This window comes from Heptranchias perlo, chromosome 32 (assembly GCF_035084215.1).
Source record: "Heptranchias perlo isolate sHepPer1 chromosome 32, sHepPer1.hap1, whole genome shotgun sequence".
Classification (NCBI taxonomy): Eukaryota; Metazoa; Chordata; class Chondrichthyes; order Hexanchiformes; family Hexanchidae; genus Heptranchias; species Heptranchias perlo.
Window position 1 is genome coordinate 4,558,536 of NC_090356.1, and position 23,626 is coordinate 4,582,161.

General features: G+C 48.8%; 1 protein-coding gene across 1 annotated transcript in view; it reads right to left on the reverse strand.

Moving 5' to 3' along the window:
* The window catches only part of plch2a (phospholipase C, eta 2a), a 124,765-nt gene that overhangs the window by 29,897 nt on the left and 71,242 nt on the right, over positions 1–23,626 (reverse strand). Inside the window, exons 11-19 of the mRNA XM_067970233.1 lie at positions 17,429–17,473; positions 12,856–12,948; positions 11,506–11,606; positions 9,642–9,739; positions 7,592–7,774; positions 5,996–6,103; positions 3,453–3,577; positions 2,475–2,559; positions 521–667 (exon numbers count right to left, since the gene is read on the reverse strand). Of these exons, the coding sequence (XP_067826334.1) occupies positions 521–667; positions 2,475–2,559; positions 3,453–3,577; positions 5,996–6,103; positions 7,592–7,774; positions 9,642–9,739; positions 11,506–11,606; positions 12,856–12,948; positions 17,429–17,473 (985 nt within the window). The remainder of the gene's footprint in view (positions 1–520; positions 668–2,474; positions 2,560–3,452; positions 3,578–5,995; positions 6,104–7,591; positions 7,775–9,641; positions 9,740–11,505; positions 11,607–12,855; positions 12,949–17,428; positions 17,474–23,626) is intronic.

Sequence of the window (23,626 nt, forward strand, 5' to 3'; positions counted from 1 at the left end):
GTAACCTCCTCCAGCCCTGCAATTCCCCATCCCACAAACTGTCCATTCCCCTCCCCTCACTCCACCATTGACGGTTGTGCCTTCAGCCGCCTAGGCCCCTTGCTCTGGAATTCCCTCCCTAAATCCCCTTCCGCCTCCTTTATGACCCTCTTCAAAATCCGTGTCTTTGACCAAACTTTGCGTCACCCCTCCTAATATCTCCTTCTTCGGCTCCGAGTCCATCATTTTCTTACACCTCTGAAATGCCTTGGGACATTTTCTCCTATGTTAAAGACGCTTTACAAGGTGAGATGATAAAGAGCATTGATGTTGTTATGGTGCAGGCCCACAGCACACACTGGCAACGTTCCTTGTCCCTCGCCCCATTACCAGCTTGGAGTCGGCCCTTCTGTATAAGGCATAAGTGCCATTAAACCAACTCACTTGAGACTTTGTTCACAAATTGCACTACACCTTTCACTGTATAAAGAACCAATGATTGGATATCTTCACCGAGGTACCATGGCACTTTCTCACTTACCTGGCATCATGCTGGTGAACGCCAAAGTCCTTTGCCCAATGAAATCCCGACCAATTGGATCATGGTCCCAGACCAGGAACCGGACCAGGGCGAGCTCGGGCATATTCAGAGTAAATACCAGCGTTTCCTCCCACATTGGGTTAAACCCTGTAATCACAAGACAACACCACCCTATTAGATGTGCAAGTGAGCTCTCAGTTCGCCTAGCAACAAAGGAAAGGATTACTGGTAACCGCGCAGTTCTTCTGGAATGACGTAGATGTCCGCCGCGGCTCAGTGGGCAGCACTCTCGCCTCTGAGTCAGAAGGTCGTGGGTTCAAGTCCCACTCTAGAAACTTGAGCGCAAACTCCAGGCTCCCACCGCAGTACTGAGGCAGTGCTACACTGTCGGAGGCGCCGTCTTTCTGATCAGATGTTAAACCGAGGCTCCGTCTGCCCTCTCAAGTGGACTTAAAAGAGCCCATGGCACTATGGGGAGTTCTCCCCGGTGTCCTGGTCAATATTTATCCCTCAATCAACATCACTAAAAACAAATTATCTGGTCATTTCCACCTTGCTGTTTGTGGAATCTTGCTTTGTGTAAATTGGATGCCGTGTTTCCTACATTACAACAGTATTACTACACTTCAAAAAGTACTTCATTGGCTGTGAAGCGCTTTGGGACGTCCTGAGGTCGTGAAAGGCACTATATAAATGCAAGTCCTTTCTTTCCAATTGGATTTGAGGGCCAATAATGTGATAAAGCAGCAGCTCCCCATAAGATCGGATGCAGAGACTTGACGCCGATTCTGCACCTGAGGTGTCAGAAGGAGGGTCTGTCTCTGACCCTCGCTCTCTTTGGGTGAGGCTGGCAGAGCGAGATGGCTGAATTTCTACTCGGGTCCTTATCTCTGCTGCCAAGAGGGAGAATGCCCGCCATCAGACTGTCCCTTTGAGAAGTCACCACCAGTTGTGAAATGTCACTCAGCCACAATACACCAGCTGGCTTTTTGTTTTGCTTCCTACGTTCTCCCAGTCTGTGGCAATGCTCTGGTGCTTGGTGTCACCTAGTGGCAGGCTGATTCCAAGCAGAATTAGCAACAGACTCATCCCCTCACTGACCTGAATTACACAGAATGTACAGCAAGGAAACAGGCCATTCGGCCCAATAGGTCCATGCTGGTGTTTATGCTCCACACGAGCCTCTTACTCCATCTCACCCTATCAGCAGATCCTTCTATTCCTCTCTCCCTCATGTGTTTATCTACCTTCCCCTTAAATATATCTACACTATTCACCTCAACTACTCCTTGTGGGAGCGAGTTCCACATTCTCACCACTCTCTGGGTAAAGAAGTTTCTCCTGAATTCCCTATTGGATTTATTAGTGATTATCTTATATTTATGGCCCCTAGTTCTGGTCTGCCCCGCAAGTGGAAACATCTTCTCTCCATCTCCCCTATCGAATCCCATCATAATCTTGGCTCTGGAATGCTACATGTGGCTATTCAACAGTGGAATGTCACAACAGCCAATCCCGAACCTGTTCTCACTCGAAGTCCACGGAGACACATTTTCTAATGGGGGGAGGGGGAGTGCGTGAACTGGATAAAACTCAAGAAACAATTTCCCCCTCCACAGCACCCACTGGTACCTGGGATCCTTCTGATCTCTGTGACTCAGTTACGAATCATCTTTACCAAGTATTCCAGGCAGGAGCTAACACAACTTACAATAACACACACTCACACACACTCACACACATTCAGACTCACACACTCACACTCACACACACACACAAACACACACTCACACACACGAGGTGTAAGTGAAACTACTGAACCCAGCCCGCACGTTGCAGCAGTCACAACATCTGCCCAAACTAACAATATTGCTAGCAGGCCCCCCGCTGTCAGTGTAGAATCCAGCTCTGCACTGTCTGGGTCCCTGTCAGGGCCGCAGGCTGCTTCCCTTACCATTGTCATCCACCACTCTGGTCTGCTCCTTGAAGCAGTCGATAGCCAGGCCGATTATCTCAACCTCCACAAAGGGGTCGATTATCTACAGAACAACAGGAAGGAGAGAGCATGGATTAAACTTCCAGTAACCAGCTCAGTGACGTTCACACACACAGGGTTAAGTCCATCCCCGCAGTGCCCCAACCCCCACACTCCGGCCATTGGTCGCCCGCCATGTCCATCCCCGCAGTGCCCCAACCCCCACACTCCGGCCATTGGTCGCCCACCATGTCCATCCTCACAGTGCCCCAACCCCCACACTCCAGCCATTGGTCGCCCACCATGTCCATCCTCACAGTGCCCCAACCCCCACACTCCGGCCATTGGTCGCCCACCATGTCCATCCTTGCGGTGCCCCAACCCCCACACTCCGGCCATTGGTCGCCCACCATGTCCATCCCCGCGGTGCCCCAATCCCCCACACTCCGGCCATTGGTCGCCCACCATGTCCATCCCCGCGGTGCCCCAATCCCCCACACTCCGGCCATTGGTCGCCCACCATGTCCATCCCCGCGGTGCCCCAATCCCCCACACTCCGGCCATTGGTCGCCCGATATCTCCATCTTCATGGAGCCCCGCCTTCTCACAGTCAATCGGAAAGTGAACAGATTCTTTGCCATCTGATCGAATGATTCTTGACTGTCAGTCGAACAGAACTTTTCGCACCATCGGCAATATTTTTTTTAACTAAACTGAAAAAAAAAAGAAAAACAAAATCTTTTTTAACGCCCCCTATGATTTTTCTCCCTGGGTTTTTGCTCCCAGCAGTGTCCTGGAGATTAATCTTTAATTCCTGGAGACTCTCGGACAACCCTATGGGCAGGGCCTATTAAACCCGAGCCATCGGAGGAGCCTCATAATGGATTTTTACTCGATGCATTTCACGCAGAGTCTGGCCGGCCCGAGCTCGTCCCACCTCACCGTGCATTAACTGACCTCTCCTCTGTCGCCCAGCATGGAGTCTTTGGGCTTCGGGAGTTGCTGGCCGCTGATGATCCTCAACACCATTTGTTTCTTTGCCTGTCCAGACAGCAAATCTTCTGCTGTTGGGTTAAAGGTACCTGCAGTAAGGCACTGGTTAAGTAGGTGCAGAGTGCAATATGTGACAAGCCCCTTTAATTAGCACCCTCCTCATCCACCCACCTGAAACAACAACAACAACTTGCATTTATATAGCGCCTTTAACGTAGTAAAACGTCCCAAGGTGCTTCACAGGAGCGATTATCAAACAAAATTTGACACCGAGCCACATAAGGAGATATTAGGACAGGTGACCAAAAGCTTGGTCAAAGAGGAAGGTTTTATGGAGCGTCTTAAAGGAGGAGAGAGAGGCGGAGAGGTTTAGGGAGGGAATTCCAGAGCTTAGGGCCCAGGCAGCTGAAGGCACGGCCGCCAATGGTGGAGCAAAGGAAATTGGGGATGTGCAAGAGGCCAGAATTGGAGGAGCGCAGAGATCTCGGAGGGCTGTAGGGCTGGAGGAGGTTACAGGGATAGGGAGGGGCGAGGTCATGGAGGGATTTGAAAACAAGGATGAGAATTTTTAAATCGAGGCGCTGCCGGACCGGGAGCCAATGTAGGTCATTTGGGGGGCTCGTCACTATGACCCAGTGAATTGCAACGTAACTATATCATTGTGCTCCTGTTGAATGGAAGGGTGATAAACAATATAATACACAACATCTTATTCAATGGATAGTTTTGAAAGACGTTCTATCTGAGGGACTGGGCACATCACAGCACAAGGAAACAGAGTGGGGGACACAATGGATGAGGACAGAGTGGGGGACACAATGGATGAGGACAGAGTGGGGGACACAATGGATAAGGACAGAGTGGGGGACACAATGGATAAGGACAGAGTGGGGGACACAATGGATGAGGACAGAGTGGGGGACACAATGGATAAGGACAGATTGGGGGACACAATGGATGAGGACAGAGTGGGGGACACAATGGATGAGGACAGAGTGGGGGACACAATGGATGAGGACAGAGTGGGGGACACAATGGATAAGGACACAGAGTGGGGGACACAATGGATGAGGACAGAGTGGGGGACACAATGGATAAGGAGAGTGGGGGACACAATGGATGAGGACAGAGTGGGGGACACAATGGATAAGGACAGAGTGGGGGACACAATGGATGAGGACACAGAGTGGGGGACACAATTCATAAGGACACAGAATGAGGGGCACAGAATGGGGGACACATTGGATAAAGACACAGGATGGGGGATACAATGAACAAGGAAACAGAATGGGGGGCACACTGAATAAGGAGATGCCCTTTCACCTTTAGGAAATGGGGTTGAACCCAGGCCAGATTGATGGGATGAAAGTCTCTTTTTTCTTTTTTTCCTCCCCGCTTGACGTCAGTTGTGATTTGACAGCACAAAGCTGCCCATAATTTGGCACTGGATTGCCGATCTCACTCGGACAGGCCGTGGGGACAGCTGGTGTAGGGAATGAAAATGCCAGAATGGTGTAGCAGGGAGCACTCTGCTGAGTTTGGGCATCCAATCTCTTCTGTACCTGACCCGGGAGCCCAGGTTGGCCAAGGTTTGACAAATGTTCTGTTCGGCAACATCGATACCTCTCACAGTGAGCACAATAATAATTCCGACACAGTCAAAGTAAAGGATTGAATCTCTGAAAGGAGATGACATTTTTAAGTGGGATTTCCTCAGGATATTTATACCTTGGTGAGAGCCAACAATTTTAATGATCAAAATTGCTGGACGTGAGAGGTTTAAATTGAGTAATGAGCATTCTACAGAACAAGGTGTGATCAATGCAGTCAGATTCAAGCTATCATTCACGGGCTTAACTAAAGGCCTCTTGGGCAATAAAATCTTCCAACTGATTAGTCAATTCTGCGTTTGCTGGCCAAGTATGACCAGGCTGCTTCAACAAAGCCATGGGTGAACTTGCAGGAGAGATGTTCAGTTGGATTGTGATGTTTGGCAGACTGTCAGTCACGTGCCAGGTATTTTCATTCAGCAGAGGAGTTGTCGCAAGTTATAGTTGGTGTGTAATCGGAAAGCAATTTGTTCTTACCGGTAGTAACTGGATTGAGATCTGTCAGGCCGATCTCATTTTTGATCCTTAACATTTCTTAGAGTTAAGAGATTGTCATTCTTTCCGTCTGGACTGGATTTGAACTGGTTCACCGGCAATGGAAAGACAAAGTCCATCCCACAGCACCACCCAGTGTCTTATCAAAATGAAGAGATCTTCAGCCCCTCCCATGTGGGTACCATTCAAATCCAGGTCCCAGAGCGAAAGGATAAGATTGTCTCTGACTCAGCCAGACCCAGACCTCCTGCCCGAGAGGAAAGACTTCCGTTTGGATCTGAGCTAGATTCAAATCCAGGTTCCAGAGGTGAAAGGTCAGGGTTCAGTGTCATTCATCCAGATTCAGTTCCCTGCGCGTTGCCCCCACACACAAAAAATCTACTTGGCTTCATTCTCCCTTACCTTGAGTCATGCACTTGGGCTTAAGGACATAACCACAGTTCCCATTGGAGCTAAACTTGGCCCTGTTCAGCTGTAGCACTCTTCCTTCTGACTGATAGTTCAATGCAACTGGTGGAAGATGGAGAGAGAGAGAGAGAGAGAGAGAGAGTGAGAGACAAGCAGTTGTATCATTGCACACAACACACTGTAATGGCTAGCAGAGTCATCAAGGAGTTAATGGCGACAGAAGTGGGTCCATCTTTGCGGGGGGATGGGGGATGGGGGAGGGCTTGGGGCAGAGAGCGAACCTGATTGCATTCCTAACCCTGATATATGAAACTGCATAGGCTTCCAATCTAGATGGTGCCAGAACAAGGGAACGCTACAATCTATTAAAAGATGTATTGTTAGAAAAACAGATCGCAGCGTTCCCTTGTTCTGACGTGTTGAGTATATACTCCTCGAAAGCCATTGTAAAATTAGACAATAGTTAGTTCTACACTGAGCAGGGATGGATTGCAATTGGGGAGAACCATTCTGTCAAATACTGGGACCCATCAACACCAATCCTCAGCTGTGGTTTCGTGCCATGAACCCCACAGTAAAAGGAATATTTGTGTGTGACCGATCGAGAGGGTGAACTGGTCCCACAGTAGTAGTGTGAAACAGGTATTAGCGAATGGGCAGCTCCTTTCACACTTTGTGCCCGACTTTTTCTCCCATTGGCGATTCACTGTCACCCACTTCCTGCTTCACACCAAAGGCTAATTTCACCCCCAAACTTCTTTATTATCAATCGTATATTTGTACCAAACACTTTAATAATTAGGTGATTTGAAATCATTTCGAAAATAATTCTGTTTCTAAGAAATTCATGGGCCTATAAATTCGGCCGCACAGTCCACATTTTCTGAGCGCTAACCGGCCTACTGAGCCCCCAATATGGCGGGCAGGCTTGATGGAATTGAGGCCCCAGGCCCAATATTGGGGGTGCCTCGGGCCTCACCATTCAGGCACAGGGTCTGCACCCTGCGTCCTTTGCGTCCCACCCCCCGCGCTCTCCCAAAAATGGGCGTGTCCAAATTTCTACCCCACTGAACCCTCTCTGACAGGTTGTAATGTCCAATCGTTGGCGGCCACTCCAATATGAAATGGTGACAGGGACACTTGCTGCTCTGGCCCTGCCTGAAACCTCCCCTCACCAGGCACTATCTGGGAGAACTGCTCCTGGTCTTTCACCAATGCAGCTCCATGGCTAAGACATGAGCCAGAGAGCAAGTCTACTGCAGGGGCATCACTTTTCTCCCCTCGACCCCTCCCCCCACCCAATAGGAACATTAGAAGGCCATTCAGCCCCTCGAGCCTGTTCTGCCATTCAATTAGATCATGGCTGATCTGTATCTTAACTCCATCTCTTGTAAGAGTGCTCACTTCCGTTCGACGTTCCACCCTCACAGGGCACCAACTAGAATCATGGAGGGAACCTCACCCAGAAGCCACCTGGTGGTGATTGGAGTCTAAAGACAAGCTCCCCACCCACCACCGCTGGAGATGACCCACCAGGAGGAGACGCGGGGTGGTGGGGGGGTGGGGGGGGTGGGGGGTTTGACTCCGTACCTAGTTGGCAGCCGGCGTTCCAGAAGGGCTGTGGGTTGAAGTTGCTGGAGTCCACCCTGTAGGAGGACGGGTAGATGCGGGAGAGCTGCCGCTGGTTCACACGGACAAACTGCTGTGGCTTTTGCTGCAGGAGCTGGTGGGTTTTCGTCTCGCTGAATGAGGAGACCTGCCAACTGCACAAGACTGCGGAGCGAAGCAAGCGGAACACAGATTATAAAAAGGGGGGGGGCAATTCAGCAGAACATACCCCCCCCCCCACCATTTAAAGGGGGCAATATTCCTAAAGGAAGCATTCCCCCCCCACTCCCCTCCTCCCCAATTCTCGCCCCTCTCCCAAAGGCATTAAGTCGTGTTGGGATATCTCGTGGGTCAATAAGTGGCTATTCCACATACGGGCTAATCGATAACAGTGGGCATCATCACAGGTAAGCCTGATCCTGTCCTCACCCGATCTGCACACACACCCTTCCAACAGGGAGGGGGGGCGGGGGGGTCACTCGGTAGCGTCAGGAGCGGGATTCTTGGCTGAACTTTCACCTTCCTAGACCAGGGGCACTGAGGCCAACTCCCGCACGGCTGAGATCAGGTAACTCTGCACTGACTGAGAACTTTGACCTTTGGGCAGTACTTTTACCAACGGCGTCCCCAAGGGGATTGTTCATAGTTTCAGTGTGATGTAAAGGTTCATAGAATCATAGAATGATACAGCACAGAAGGAGGCCATTCGGCCCATCGTGCATGTGCTGGCTCTTTGAAAGAGCTCTCCAATTAGTCCCACTAACCCCCTGCTCTTTCCCCATAGCCCTGCAAATTTTTTCCCTTCAAGTATTTATCCATTTTGTCCACTAACAACCTGGCAAATTAATATAAACTTCCAAAAAACCTAATGTTGGAAATTAGTTTCCTGCTACTTCAATTACAAACAAATTTGAATTTGAAGAGGTCTCTATCTGTCCCACCGGAGTTGTAGCATTCCATGTGGATAGTGATCATGCTGGACTGTCTTTCCATCTCTGGTATATTCAGACCCATGGGCTGATTTTGATTTGACATAGATTCTCCAGAAAAGAGAAGGCTGAGGGGTGACCTGATAGAGGTCTTTAAGATTATGAAAGGGTTTGATAGGACAGACATAGAGAAGATATTTCCACCTGTGGGAGAGACCAAAATTAGGGGCCATAAATATAAGATAGTCACTAATAAATCCAATAGGGAATTCAGGAGAAGCTTCTTTGACCCAGAAAGTGGTCAGAATTGTGGAACTCACTACTACAAGGAGTGATTGAGGCGAATAGTGTAGATACATTTAAGGGGAAGATAGATAAACACATGAGGGAGAAAGGAATAGAAGGATATGCTGATAGGGTGAGATAGAGTAGGGAGGGAGGAGGCTCGTGTGGAGCATAAACACCGGCATGGACCTGTTGGGCCGAATGGCCTGTTTCTGTGCTGTACGTTCTATGTAACCTTGGGCTTAAGGTAAACCAAAGTATAAAATCAACATTGTTTTAAAAAAAGTTTTCCTTTAAGAAAACATTGCCCAAAAATGCAGTAAAACAATCTATTTTTGTCTGTGTCTTTCAAGTGACTCCAGGCCCTTGTGTGAATATAGTGAACGGACACAGGCCCATAAATAGGGCCACGCAGCACCCGTTTATCGAGCGCTAACTGTTTTACTAAGCTCCCAATATGGCGGGAACGAAGCGCGCCAACCGCCATATTGGGAAAGGGTGAAAGAATCGTCATCCAGTGCCCACGCCCGAAACAGGTGCTGGCACTTCGCGTGTGTAAATAATGGGGCCTAACGCCTGCTTGAGGCAGCCGGGGCACTCAGTTAAAGCAGAACCCTGTTACCAACAAGGGAAGTTTTTGAAATATGGAGTGCTCCTCCTGACCCCACGTTTGAAGAACGCTCATCGGCCCCTATGTTGTCTAGCTGCCTCGGCTCCCCCCCCCTCTGTTCTCAAACCCTCCGCACATCACCGATTCCAAAAAGACTTTCTTGTGGAGATGATTGGACCGGCAAGTCATTGCATCTACTGCGGCCCACCTTCAGAGTCGATATCGAACATTCCGACGGACTTTGTGTACTTGACTAGGTCGGAGAGGGCCCGGGACAGTTTCATTGTCTTCTTTTGCCTGCCGCTTCTGAGAAAGGAAAAAAAAAACAAACAAAATTAAAGAAAGCAGGAACTTTCGCCTTTCGCAAGATCAGGACGTCATTGGTCCAATCCTTTTTGATGGACATGGAAGCACTTTCATCCATCATCTCACTGCCTCAGTGAGTCCCATCGCTTCCTCTCCCCATCGGCTCCCACAGCCCAGTACAGGCCATCGGATCAAAAGCAAAATACTGCGGGTGCTGGAAATCTGAAATAAAAACAGAAAATGCTGGAGAAGCTCAGCAGGTGAGGCAGCGTCTGTGGAGAAAGAAACAGAGTTAATGTTTCAGGTCGATGACCCTTCGTCAGAATTATTCAGAAATAGGCTATTGGATATTTACTTAAAAAGGAAACATTTGCAGGGCTATGGGGAAAGAGCAGGGGGAGTGGGACTAATTGGATAGCTCTTTCAGAGAGCCAGCACAGGCACGATGGGTCGAATGGCCTCCTTCTGTGCTGTATCATTCTATGATTCTAATAGCTAATAGGTAAAGGGCCGGCCCCTTGAGGCTGGTTAACTGGAGCTCTCAGCAAATTCACAACTCAAAGCAATAGAATGTAAGTCAGAGAAAGTCTGAACAGGGCTCTGGTCAAACCGACTGTGTCCCGTTCTGGTCTCTGAGAAACAAGAGGGACACTTAAGAGCTGGAGGTGGGAAAAAGAGTCAGGAGGCAGATCCCTAGTGTCAGGGTCTGAGTTATTGGAGAAACATGGTCTTTTCATCCTGTTAGGGAGGTGTCTGTGAGATGATGATATAGAGGTATATAAGATAATTATATAAGATAAGATCGTTAAAATAGGGTACGCAATGGTTATGTTACTGGACTAACAATCCAGAGAATGTGAGTTCAAATCCCAGTAGGGCAGTTTCAGAATTTAAATAAATCTGGGAGTAAAAAGCTGGTGTCAGGAAAAGTGACCATGAAGCTGTCGGATTGTTGGAGACACCCACCTGGTTCACTAATGCCCCTTTAGGGAAGGAAACCTGCCGTCCTTACCCGGTCTGGGCCTGTACGTGACTCCAGCCCCCCCACCCAGCGTGGGTGACTTTTAACTGCCGCTCAGTTGTATCAAAGCAGGGCACCACAATCAGGGCTTCGAGAGGGCGGGCAATAAATGCCGGCCTTGCCAGTGACACCCGCATCCAGAGAATACTTTTGAAAAATTAAGGGAATAGAGAAATTAAAATGTAAACTAAATTGTGAGAGTCGGACAGGGGGACATAGGTTGAAGCAAGTAAAATGTAAATTTAGGACTGATTTCAGGAAATGCTTCGCACAAATAATTATCAACAGTTGGAATGGAATTCCAGGTAGAGTAGTGGAGGTGAAAGGTCAAAGGAATAATTGGATGTTGCAACTAGGGGACATTATGAGAGGTAAGTCTTGGATCTGGTCACTAAATTCTGAACGAGTCTGGAAAACACCTGCTGAGTGGTCGACCTGCTGAGAATTGTAAACAATTTTACAACACCAAGTTATAGTCCAGCAATTTTATTTTAAATTCACAAGCTTTCGGAGGCTTCCCCCTTCGTCAGGTGAACGATGTGAAAATGAAATCCTCGAAATGAAATCGCATTTATAATTCACAGAACAATGCTTGGTGAGTACCTGCTGAGAGTGAGAGACCTATTACCAATGGTCACTCTACATTAAATGCTCCTCTTCTCTCCCTTGAAGTTCCTGTTGATCACCAACAGTCTCTCCGTGTAACTCCTCAAATGGGAATCTTTAGTTCATCCCTGTTACTCACCTCACTGCGTGAACCGTGATTCTGCCAGTACTCATCTGATGGTCATGCTCTTCCTCGTCATCCTCCAAGCTCGATGACTTCTTCATCTTCACCGTTTTTTTCTGCAACGAATGAACCGTTAACACTGAATTAACCTTCGGTTGGACGAACATGACTTCTGACACCACCCTGCTTCCAACAACCGCCATTATTCTACAAGAAGCCAATGTGGCTTTTCTAACCTCTTGGAGTACTTGCCAGGGGTACCATTTTACAGGGGTGAGCCACTCACTAGTGCCTCCCCAATCTTCACGCAAGAGTCTTGACTGCAAGTGCCAGAAGGCTATTTGACCACAGCAGGCATCACAGCCGAGTCGAATCCTGGCCTCACCCAGATATGCAATCACACAGCGTGAACTTTCAGCGATCGTTCCCCTTCCTAGGCCAAAGATGGGTCAAAGGGTTAACTGTAGTCACCCCTGTCCACCACCCTGCCTAAGATGGGGGATTGAATCCGGGACCTCCTGGTCTGTATGGCTCAGTGTGCTGATGCCAGTATGCTCTCACTGCACACAACTGCTGCATTGTGTGGATACAACCACAAGATGGCTGGTCTCGGACTCCAGGACCCACCACCATTACTCCATTAACACGCACAGGGATCTCAGCAGTACAATCCTGGCTGGGCAATATTGAACACTAAAAGAAGTAACTTGCATTTATATAGCACCTTTCACGACTTCAGGGCATCCCGAAGTGCTTTACAGCCAATTAAGTACTTTTGAAGTGCAGTCACTGTTGTGATGTAGGAAACGTGGCAGCCAATTTGTGCACAGCAAGATCCCACAAACAGCAATGTGATAATGATCAGATAATCTGTTTTAGTGATGTTGATTGAGGGATAAATATTGGCCAGGATACCGGGGAGAACTCCCCTGCTCTTCTTTGAAATAGTGCCGTGGGATCTTTTCCCTGAGAGGGCCTCAGTTTAACGTCTTATCTAAAAGATGGCATCTCCGACAGTGCAGCACTCCTTCACTACCGCGTTGGAGTGTCAGTTTAGATTATATGCTCAAATCTCTGGAGTGGGACTCGAACCCATGACCTTCTGACCTCGAGAGGCGAGAGTGCTGCCCACTGAGTCACAGCCAACACCTAACAGACACATCGATCCGCCTGTGCAGAGGCTACGCTGAAACTCCATCACAATTAACTCATCAGTTTTCATCTGCTGCACTGAAGTGGCAGCAGGAGACACCGCTGTAACCCAGCGGAGTGAGAGAATAAACCCTCAGTGACAGAATGTCATCTGTCCACGCTAACTCAGCCGCCCCTCTCTGCACAGTCCCGACTGGGCCGTCCCCCACTGACCTTACGCTTTGAGAAGCTGCCGATGAAGGAGCGGCTGTGTCTCTTGTTAGTTGTGGGGTCTTCTCCAGACTCCGTCCCATCTTCGGTTTTACTCTGTCAGGAGGAGAGACAGATGGAGAGAGAGAGAAACAGACAGACAGACACACAGAAAGGGAGCCAGAGACAGAGACACGTACACACAGCAAGGGAGAGAGATACAAAGATTAAGTTAAAGAAACACATAGTGACAGTCACATAGAGAAAGAGGTACGGAAACAGAGAAATGGACAAAAAAAAGAGAGCCAGAAAGAGAGAGATACATGCAGGAAGAGAAAGAGAGGCACACAAAGAAACAGAGACAGAGGGATAGAGAGGGACAGTCAGAGAACAGAAAAAGATTATTCATATGCATAGAATTGAATCTTTTGAAATTATTGAGTTACAAAGATAACAAATTACAGCCAGTGTCACAAGTTCCTGTCCCTCTCCTACGTGCTTTTATCACCTTGAGGGATCACAGGGCTCAGTAATTAAGTAACTTGTTCCCACTTTGAATCCAGTGACAGCACTGAGGCTTTCAGTTGAGATTTGACACGGGTTACGTACAACATTGTGGTGCCCAATGGTGCCAGCTGTCTGAGAGTTACAGCTCAGCCTATCCCCTGGACAGTGCTTGCTCACCCAATGCATCTGGTCTCTGAAACAAACTGACAGGTCAGAAAAGCAGCTTGTGGGCTGTGAGCAGACTGTACTGGGACAAGGGGTCCTTCAGAACTATTTACGTCTATCCGGAATTTGCATTTATATAGCGCCTTTCACAATCTCAGGACGTCCCAAAGTGCTTCACAGCCAATGAAGTACTTTTGAAGTGTAGTCACTGTTGTAATGTTGGGAAACCTAGCAGCCAATTTGCGCACAGCAAGATCCATCAAACAGCAATGAGATAATGAGCAGATAATCTGTTTTAATGATGTTGGTTGAGGGATAAATATTGGCCAGGACACAGGGGAGAACTCCCCTGATCTTCTTTGAAATAGTGCTGCGGGATCTTTTACATCCACCTGAGAGGGCAGACAGGGCCTTGGTTTAACATCTAATCCCAAGGATAGCAGCCTCTGACAGTGCAGCACTCCCTCAGTACCAGCACTGGGAGTGTCAGCCTGGATTATGTGCTCAAGTCTCTTGAGCAGGGACTTGAACCCACAACCTTCTGACTCAGGTGCGGGAGAGCTACCACTGAGCCACGGCTGACGCTTCAACGAAAACTTGAGCAGAATCCCCACTCAGTTCCTGATCTCAGCCACAATGAGTGGGGAGGAGCTGCACTGACTGAGGGGGAGGAAAATCAGAGTCACGTGAGAGGTGTCCAGGGCCTCCTGGTGCGGCGCTACAGATCGGGGCACACAGCGGGCGAACGGCAGGTGGGACAATCTACAGAGAAGGGTCATTACGGAGCAAGTTAAACACCTGGTGACTCTGGCTGGAGTGAGACCTTTGCAACCAAGGCCTCTCACCAGTCGTGCGAGTGCTGCGCACAGGTTCTGCTCTCCATATTACAAAAAGGTTATCGAGGCACTGGAGAAAGCACAAAAAAGATTCACAAGGATGATACAAGGACTGAGAGGATATAACTATCAGGAAAGTCTGAACAGGCTGGGGCTCTTTCCCCTAGAAAATAGAAGACTAAGAGGTGACCTAATAGAGGTCTTTAAAGTTATGATGGGGTTTGATAGGGGAGATGTAGAGAAAATGTTTCCACTTGTGGGGAAGACCAAAACTAGGGGCCGTAAATATAAGAGAGTCACTAATAAATCCAATAGGGAATTCAGGAGAAACTTCTTTACCCAGAGAGTGGTTAGAATGTGGAACTCACTACCACATGGAGTAGATGAGGCAAATAACAGATACATTTAAGGGGAAGGTAGATAAACACATGAGGGAGAAAGGAAAAGAAGGATATGCTGATAGGGTGAGATGAAGTAGGGAGGGAGGAGGCTCGTGTGGAGCATAAATACTGGCATCGACCTGTTGGGCCGAATGGCCTGTTTCTGTGCTGTAAAATTCTATGTAACATCATCGCATTTTCAGAAACTTTCACTCTCCGCTGTGCCTCACTGATGCTGGGGCTTGGACCAGAGTCGATTCTGACAGCACAACAATGAGGTCTGGAGGATTGTCAAGGCTGCCTGGCTCCTCACTGTCTCTCTCACTTCCCCGCTGTCTGCAGAGCCTCAGATCACTTCAGTTGACATCTTCCATTAATCCCAGCAGACTGTCTCAGCGTTACACAGCTCACAGACTCCTCGTAAACAGTGGCTGGACTTAAAAGTCACATTACGCCCCGGTTTATCATTACTCTCCATCAAATCTGCTCAAGCTGCAGACTGGCTTATTTATAGGTTTCATTTGATTTCGTAAGCGATGCTGGCAAGGCCGCATTTATTGCACATCCCTAATTGCCCCGAGGGCAGGAAGATTCAACCACGCTCTCTGTTGGTCGTGGGTTCGAGTCCCACTCCAGAGACTTGAGCACAAAATCCAGGCTGACGCTCCCAGTGCAGTACTGAGGGAGTGCTGCACTGTCGGAGGGGCCGTCTTTTAGATGAGACGTTAAACCAAGGCCCTGTCTGTCCTCTCAGGTGGACGTAAAAGATCCCACAGCACTACTTCGAAGAACAGCAGGGGAGTTCTCCCCGGTGTCCTGGCCAATATTTATCCCTCAATCAACATCACTAGAAACAGATTATCTGGTCATTATCACATTGCAGTTTGTGGGACCTTGCTGCGTGCAAATTGGCTGCCACGTTTCCTACAACTGTGGCTGCACTTCAAAGAAATAAAGTACATCTTTGGGACATCCTGAGGTTGTGAAAGGTGTGATATAAATGTAGGTCTTTCTTTTTTTTAAGCTTGGAGTCATGTGTAGGTTCCTTTCATTAGTGAACCAGTTGCGTACGGTATCTGGTGCCAGCCCAGAAATGACTTGATTTATTGAACGAACGACCTCCGGATTGCTGGTCCATGAGCATTTCTGCCTTGATCCTCCTCGGGAGCTCTCACTCTTCACACTGTTCCTCTCCCCTGTATCCTCACTGTACTAGAATCAAGACATCCCAGTCACATTACAACAGTGACTACAATTCAAAAAGTACGTTAAGCGCTTTGGAGCGTCCTGAGGTCATGACAGGCCGATATAAATACAAGTCTTCTCTTTTTTCCCTGTTCTTAACTCATTCTTATCCAGGACTTTTGGAATTGTAGAATCCCTCACCTCCCTCAGGCTTCCTCCCTCCTACAATCTACAGGCTCTTAAAACTCCAAGCCTTGCATTTCCTAATCACTTATTTCTTGATTAAAACCAAGCATGCTAATAACCAAAAGGATGGCCAAGCAGAAAATACAGTGATGACCTGCTGTTTGGGACTCTTTTCCCGTTTGCATAATAACATTTTTATTTGAACTTGTTCCGAATTTTCACCGAATCCAAAATTGAATGAAAAAGGAATTACTTTATTAATGTTTAATTTTATGTACAACAGTCCCAGCCTCTGCTTACAAACTCCACCTAACTCGCACCAAATCCCGTTCTCCCATCACCCCCTGTGCTCTCTGACCCACATTGACCCCCGGTCCAGCAACGCCTCGATTTTAAAATTCTCATCTTTGTGTTCAAATCCCTCCATGGCCTCGCCCCTCCCTGTCTCTGTAACCTCCTCCAGCCCCTACAACCCTCTGAGATCTCTGCGTTCCTCCAATTCTGGCCTCCTGCACATCCCCGATTTTAATCGCTCCACCATTGATGGCCGTGCCTTCAGCTATCTGGGCCCTAAGCTCTGGAAATCCCTCCCTAAACCTCTCCCCCTCTCTACCTCTCTCTCCTCCTTTAAGACACTACTTAAAACCTTCCTCTTTGACCAAGCTTTTGGTCACCTGTCCTAATATCGCCTTATGCGGCTCGGTGTCAAATTTTGTTTGATAATCGCTCCTGTGAAGCACCTTGGGACGTTTTACTACGTTAAAGGCAACCTGAATCGAACTGGCTAAGGGCCTGAACAAAATAGGTGACTCACTGAAGTAAAGAAAGAACTTGCATTTATATAGCGCCTTTAATGACCTCAGGACGTCCCAAAGCACGTTATAGCCAATGAAGTACTTTTTGAAGTGTAGTTACTGTTATGATGTAGGGAATCGCGGCAGCTGATTTGTGCACAGCAAGATCCCACAAACAGCAATGTGATAAATGAGCAGATAATCAGTTTACGGTGATGGTGGTTGAGGGATAAATATTGGCCAGGACACCGGCAGGGAAGTCTCCTAAATAAGGGAACGTCTATAAATTACATGCGGCTGTTTTACACCCCCAGGCAAAGTTGAAAGTCTCACCCTTTGAATGTTTAACCCAAGACATGCACGGCCGTAACAGGTGATCAGAATGAGTATTAACCCTCCAGGGCGGTCTCTGCTTCCTCATGTCTTCCCGCCTCTTCCCCTTCCCACCAATTTACGGTGGATTCTATTCCCGGTGACTGGCACATAATCTTTACGGGCTATTATCAGGTGGTCATGAAGACAATTTGGGGAACGATCCACTTACCACAGACTTGTCCGCTGTAGACACGGATCCGGAGCTGCTTTTCTGCTGTTGGGTGGGGGGGGAGAAAAGGTCACGTGAGACAAAAGCAATTGGAGTACAGAGAACACCCGCAAATATCAGCAGCAACCACCCAACGCTGATCACACACTGGACACCGCACTGAGGAACGGTCTGCCCACACCAGCCCAGTACGGACACTTGATGTGGGGGGAGCATCAGTGAATTTCAGGCAGTGCCTTTATATTCAACTGGCGCAGGACAAGACTGGGCAGGTATTGGGCACTGCCAACTGACCAACCCCTTTAATTGCTGGTGCGGCACACAGTCGGCTGATCCGCCCCTTTAAGTGATGGTACTGGGTATAATCAATTAATCCGCTCCTTTAAGTGATGGTAATGGTATAATCAATTAATCAGCCTCTTTAAGTGATGGTACTGGGTATAATCAACTGATCAGCCCCTTTAAGTGATGGTACTGGGTATAATCAACTGATCAGCCCCTTTAAGTGATGGTAATGGTATAATCGACTGATCAGCCTCTTTAAGTGATGGTACTGGGTATAATCAACTGATCAGCCCCTTTAAGTGATGGTACTGGGTATAATCGACTGATCCGCCCCTTTAAGTTGTTGGTACCAGGCAGAGCCAATTGACCAATCCATTTACCTGCTGGTATGGGCACTGGCCAACTGGCCAACCTTTTAATACAGCCGAGAGCTGTCAGTTCTGACTCTCAAATAGTTGTTTATTTCTGCTCTTCTGTGAATAATGAATGTAAAACTTTAATTTATACAGAGCCCCACACAATCTGTGCCATGAGCTGCGTTTGAGGTTATTCTTAAAACTTGTTTGGAACAGTGCCCATCCCATGCTGCGGTGAGCTGCAGCTCTGCCACTTTCCTTTCGATCCTGGGAAAGAATTCATCAGTCGCACCTCACTGCCAATATGAGGCCCAGTCCTTCATGAGAACTGTCTCGGAATAATCACAATGTACGGCTGCTTTGAATCGTTGTGGGATTGTAGGTGACGGATATGGAGATTGGGATGTCACTGGCCACAAGATGAATGGTGCAACACACCTAATTGGAAAATGAATCCCTCTCAGGTGTGATGAGACACTCAGCGATTAGCAGCATTGGCAGTGGAGGTGGGGAATTAATTTAATATCGATTTCGATAAATATTTGAAGTAAAGAAAGAACTTGCATTTATATAGAATAAGAACAGAAAATCTGGAGAAGCTCAGCAGGTCGGGCAGCATCTGCGGAGAAAGAGACAGAGTTAATGTTTCAGGTCATCGACAGATGCTGCCCGACCTGCTGAGCTTCTCCAGATTTTCTGTTCTTATTTCAGATTTCCAGCATCTGCGGTATTTTGTTTTTGCATTTATATAGCGCCTTTCACAAACTCAGAATGTCCCAGAGCGCTTTACAACCAATGAAGTACTTTTTGAAGTGTAGTCACTGTTGTAATGTAGGAAACGCAGCAGCCAATTTGCGCACAGCAAGATCCCACCAACATCAACGAGATACGTGGCCAGATAACCAGTTTTAGTGAGGTTGGTTGAAAATATACTTCCACGTTAGTGAACCGGGCCAAACCTGCAGGCCACTTCAATAACCTGATTCAGGGCAGGATCTCTGGGAGTGAGAGGAGATCTCCACAATGGTGGGAGAAACAGAATGTTGGTTTAGGCCTTCCCTGGGATTGTCAACCCTCCAGGATTGTCCTGGAATCTCCACGAGTGAAAGGTTAATCTCCTGGACACTGCTACAGGCAAAATGGGAGAAAGAAACCATTGGGGCATTAAAAAAACTGGTGGTTTTTCTTCCCTTCTCATTCATTTATTAGTTCTAAAAATATTGGGAGATGGAAAAAAAAAGGCTGTTTGACTAGGTGGGGAGTGTTGGAGGCGGGACGTCAAGTGATGAATACATCCAACCAGAGTTGGCAACCCTATCTCTTGTCGGATATTCTACCCACACATTTCCAAACGACAAGTGCTGAGCATTGTTGAGGAATCATAAGAAATAGGAGCAGGAGTTGGCCATACGGCCCCTCGAGCCTGCTCCGCCATTCAGTCAGATCATGGCTGATCTTCGACCTCAACTCCACTTTCCCGCCCGATCCCCGTATCCCTTGATTCCCCTGGAGTCCAAAAATCTATCGATCTCAGTCTTGAATACACTCAACGACTGAGCATCCACAGCCCTCTGGGGTAGAGAATTCCAAAGATTCACAACCCTCTGAGAGAAGAAATTCCTCCTCATCTCAGTCCTAAATGGCCGACTCCTTATCCTGGACTATGCCCCCTAGTTCTAGACTCTCCAGGGCTAACAGCCTCTCAGCATCTACCCTGTCAAGCCCTCTAAAAATTTTATACATTTCAATGAGATCACCTCTCATTCCTCTAAACTCCAGAGAGTAGAGGCCCATTGAATATATAATTATCAAACCTGCTGCAATTATAATCCAAAATCCCCATGGTCAAGCCTGTTGGATTTAATTACACCCAACACTGAGCTAAGCAGGAGTGAATGAGCTTAAGGTGCTCAATAATAAAGCTCATTTCAGTTTTAATAAAACACATTATTTGAATTGTAATTGCAGATCTTATTGATTCAATTAGGGCTTGCTGCAGCTTGCGATCTGTGTTATGAATTGCCTGCAGTTACTGATGACTGAGTTCAGAGACTGTGGAACTTCATTTATCGCTGTTAAAGGATGGGATTTAAAATGTTAAAAGGATTCGATGGGATCGAAACTATTTCCTCTGGTGGGGGATAATCCAGAACAAGGGGACGCAATCTTAAAATTAGAGCTCAGCCATTCAGGAGTGAAATCAGGAAGCATTTTCTCACACAAAGGGGAGTGGAAATCTGGAACTCTCTCCCCCAAATGGCGGTGGGTGCTGGGGGTCAATTGAAGCTTTCGAGACTGAGATCGAGAGATTTTTGTTGGGTAAGGGTATCGAGGGATATGGAGCAAAGGAGGGCAAATGGAGTTAAGGTGCAGATCGGCCATGATCTAATAGAATGGCGGAGCAAGCTCGAGGGGCTGAATGGCCTCCTCCTGCTCCTGTGGTCTGGGGATCGAGAAATTTTCTTAATTTAAAAAGTACATTTGTAGGATTTTTTTTCACACAATACAGCTACCAGAAAAAAGACAGCTGATCTTCTGTGGCACTGCTCATCAGTAGGCATGGAGCACAATTGAGATATTAAGCTGCTAACTTGGCCTGTCCCTTTAAGGCCACTACTGAGGTAGCAAACTTATGAGGTCAGCAAGAGAGTAAGTGTAAAGTTCAGGCTCCAGATCAATGCCTTTTTAAGATTGTTTTGCATCTAATAACAAGGTGTGGAATCTGGAGCGTGATGGACAGGTGCTATTAGCAAAACATTCATATATATGTGGTTCTGTCAGATGGAGACAAGATGGGTGTCAATAGATAATGTCGCTGGCAGACTCCGAGGGGAGCAGCGGTCCCTGTTACCTGTGGGCATCTCACAAGGATAGAGAGAGGTGGGAGAGGAAGAGGGGTCCACTATCCCTTGGGAGAGGGGTGCAGGGGTGGGGAGGAATCAGATCCTTGCCTCAGTTTGTCTCCACCTGGCCAGGTCTAGTGAGAAGGCTCAGTGGAGATTTCACTTTACACTAAGTTAATTTAATCAAGAACTCACTGGTTAGGTACAGGGCAGGTCAAATACAAGACTCCCCGACCGGCGTCTAGGCCCTAAGCTCTGGAATTCCCTCCCCAAACCTCTCCGCCTCTCCTCCTTTAAGACCCTGCCTAAAATTCACCTCTTTGACCAAGCTTTCGGTCACCTGTCCGAACATCTCCCGCTTTGACTCGACATCCATCTTTGCCCGATTACGCTCTATTACGTTAAAGGCGCTATATAAATGCAATTTGTTTTTGTCGTTGCTGCTCAGTGGACACAGTGCGGGAGATACCGTTGATTTCATGCAGACAAAGGGGCAATAAAAGAGGACAATTGCCCCAGATGTGAAGGTCCTCAGCTGGCATTGTAGTCTTTGGATTGCTGGGAACCATCGTAAAATCTGCCGACAGTGCCACTTCAATGGCTCAGCGGGCACTTACACTGCCCACTCACCGTGGCATTGACCCATGCAGACCAGGTAGGGCCCAGCATCGATTCACGGTCTGCATTGAGTTAGGCAAGGTGGGGCCGGAGTGAGGGGGGGGGGTGGTGGAGGGGAGTAAGGGCTCTGCAATCGGCTTCAGCTCCCTGGGCTACAGAGAGGGGTCACGGAGGCCCCTCATGAAGAGGGAGCGGTTGGATGTCAAGCGTGAGGAGGGTCGGGCTTGGCTGTCGTGTTGCCATGGTAACGGAGCCGGCCAACACTGGGGTCACAAATAGAGACCGGTCAGTTGGGTTTGGAATGGAAGAGCCTTCGGAATTGTACCCCAGCCAGAGTCAGCATCTTCAGAAGAGGAGGGGGGAGATTGGCTTTTAATACCAGACGCTGTAAATAAAGAATCAATGGCATCAAATTTGATTTGAAATCAGCACTTTGGAATAACACCCATTGGTATCCATGTCAACCCATTTCAATTGAACAACAACAACTTGCATTTATATAGTGTTCATTGTATCCTTGTGATTTATAGCAATTAGTGTTAATTATATTCAGGTGGTGTGTATCAATTGGGGCTCTCTTGTGTCCATATATGAGAGCTGATCTAGGGTGTGGTGGGTGTAATGAAGAGCTCTGTGAATAGAGGCTTGGAAGCAACTGAAGACCAGGCTCCAGTATTCTATCCTTCACTACCGGACTATCCAATTTGTAACACATCGAACCTTTAACGTAATAAAACATCCCAGGGCGCTTCATGGGAACATTTATCAAACAAAATTTGACACCGAGCCACATAAGGAGATATCAGGACAGGTGACCAAAAGCTTGGTCAAAGAGGTAGCTTTTAAGGAGAGTCTTAAAGGAGGAGAGAGAGGGAGAGAGGCGGAGAGGTTTAGGGAGGGAATTCCAGAGCTTGGGGTTAGCTGAAGGCACGGCCGCCAATGGTGGAGCGATGAAAATCAGTGATCATAGAACCTTACAGCACAGAAGGAGGCCATTCGACCCATCGTGCCTGTGCCGGCTCTTTGAAAGGGATCTGCAAGAGGCCAGAGTTGGAGAAGCACAGAGATCTCGGAGGGTTGTGGGGCTGGAGGAGGTTACTAACAGTCAGAGAGGAAAGACGGGGGAGTGGATGAACTCCGTCTCGGGCGGTAGTGAATTGCCGGCCTGTTTTACACCCCTCCCGATATTCCACTGTTTTGCTATCCCCCGTTTCGTGCCACTGGCCGAGATCGATTTCACCACCTCCCCACCCTCCTCCACTCTTGGGTCGTGTTTCACCCCCTAATGGGGGCCAATGGAGAAGACCCCACAAGGGGGACACTCACTGACCCCGTGCAGAAGAAACAGTTCAAATGAATGGGCCTCAGGAGCTGGATATCAAACGGTGCCTCCACCGAACAGGAGCAGAGGGGCTTCCCGGAGATTGGGGGGGGCAGTGTGTGGGGGAAGGGAGTGGGCGTGGGGGAGGGGAGTGTGGGGGGGGGGGGAAGAGTGCGGGGGAGGATAGTGTGTGCGGGGGAGGGGAGTGTGTGCGGGGGAGGGGAGTGTGTGCGGGGGAGGGGGAGTGTTTGGTGGGGGGAGGTGGGGGAAGTGGGGGGGATGAAGTGGGGGGGCAGTGTGTGGGGGAAGGGAGTGGGCGTGGGGGAGGGGAGTGTCGGGGGAGGGGAGTGTCGGGGGAGGGAAGTGTCGGGGGAGGGAAGTGTCGGGGGAGGGGGAGTGTCGGGGGAGGGGGAGTGTCGGGGGAGGGGGAGTGTCGGGGGAGGGGGAGTGTGTCGGGGGAGGGGAGAGTGTGTCGGGGGAGGGGAGAGTGCGGGGGAGGGGAGAGTGCGGGGGAGGGGAGAGTGCGGGGGAGGGGAGTGTCGGGGGAGGGGAGAGTGCGGGGGAGGGGAGTGTCGGGGGAGGGGAGTGTCGGGGGAGGGGAGTGTCGGGGGAGGGGAGTGTCGGGGGAGGGGGGTGTCGGGGGAGGGGAGAGTGCGGGGGAGGGGAGTGTCGGGGGAGGGGGGTGTCGGGGGAGGGGAGAGTGCGGGGGAGGGGAGTGTCGGGGGAGGGGAGTGTCGGGGGAGGGGAGTGTCGGGGGAGGGGAGTGTCGGGGGAG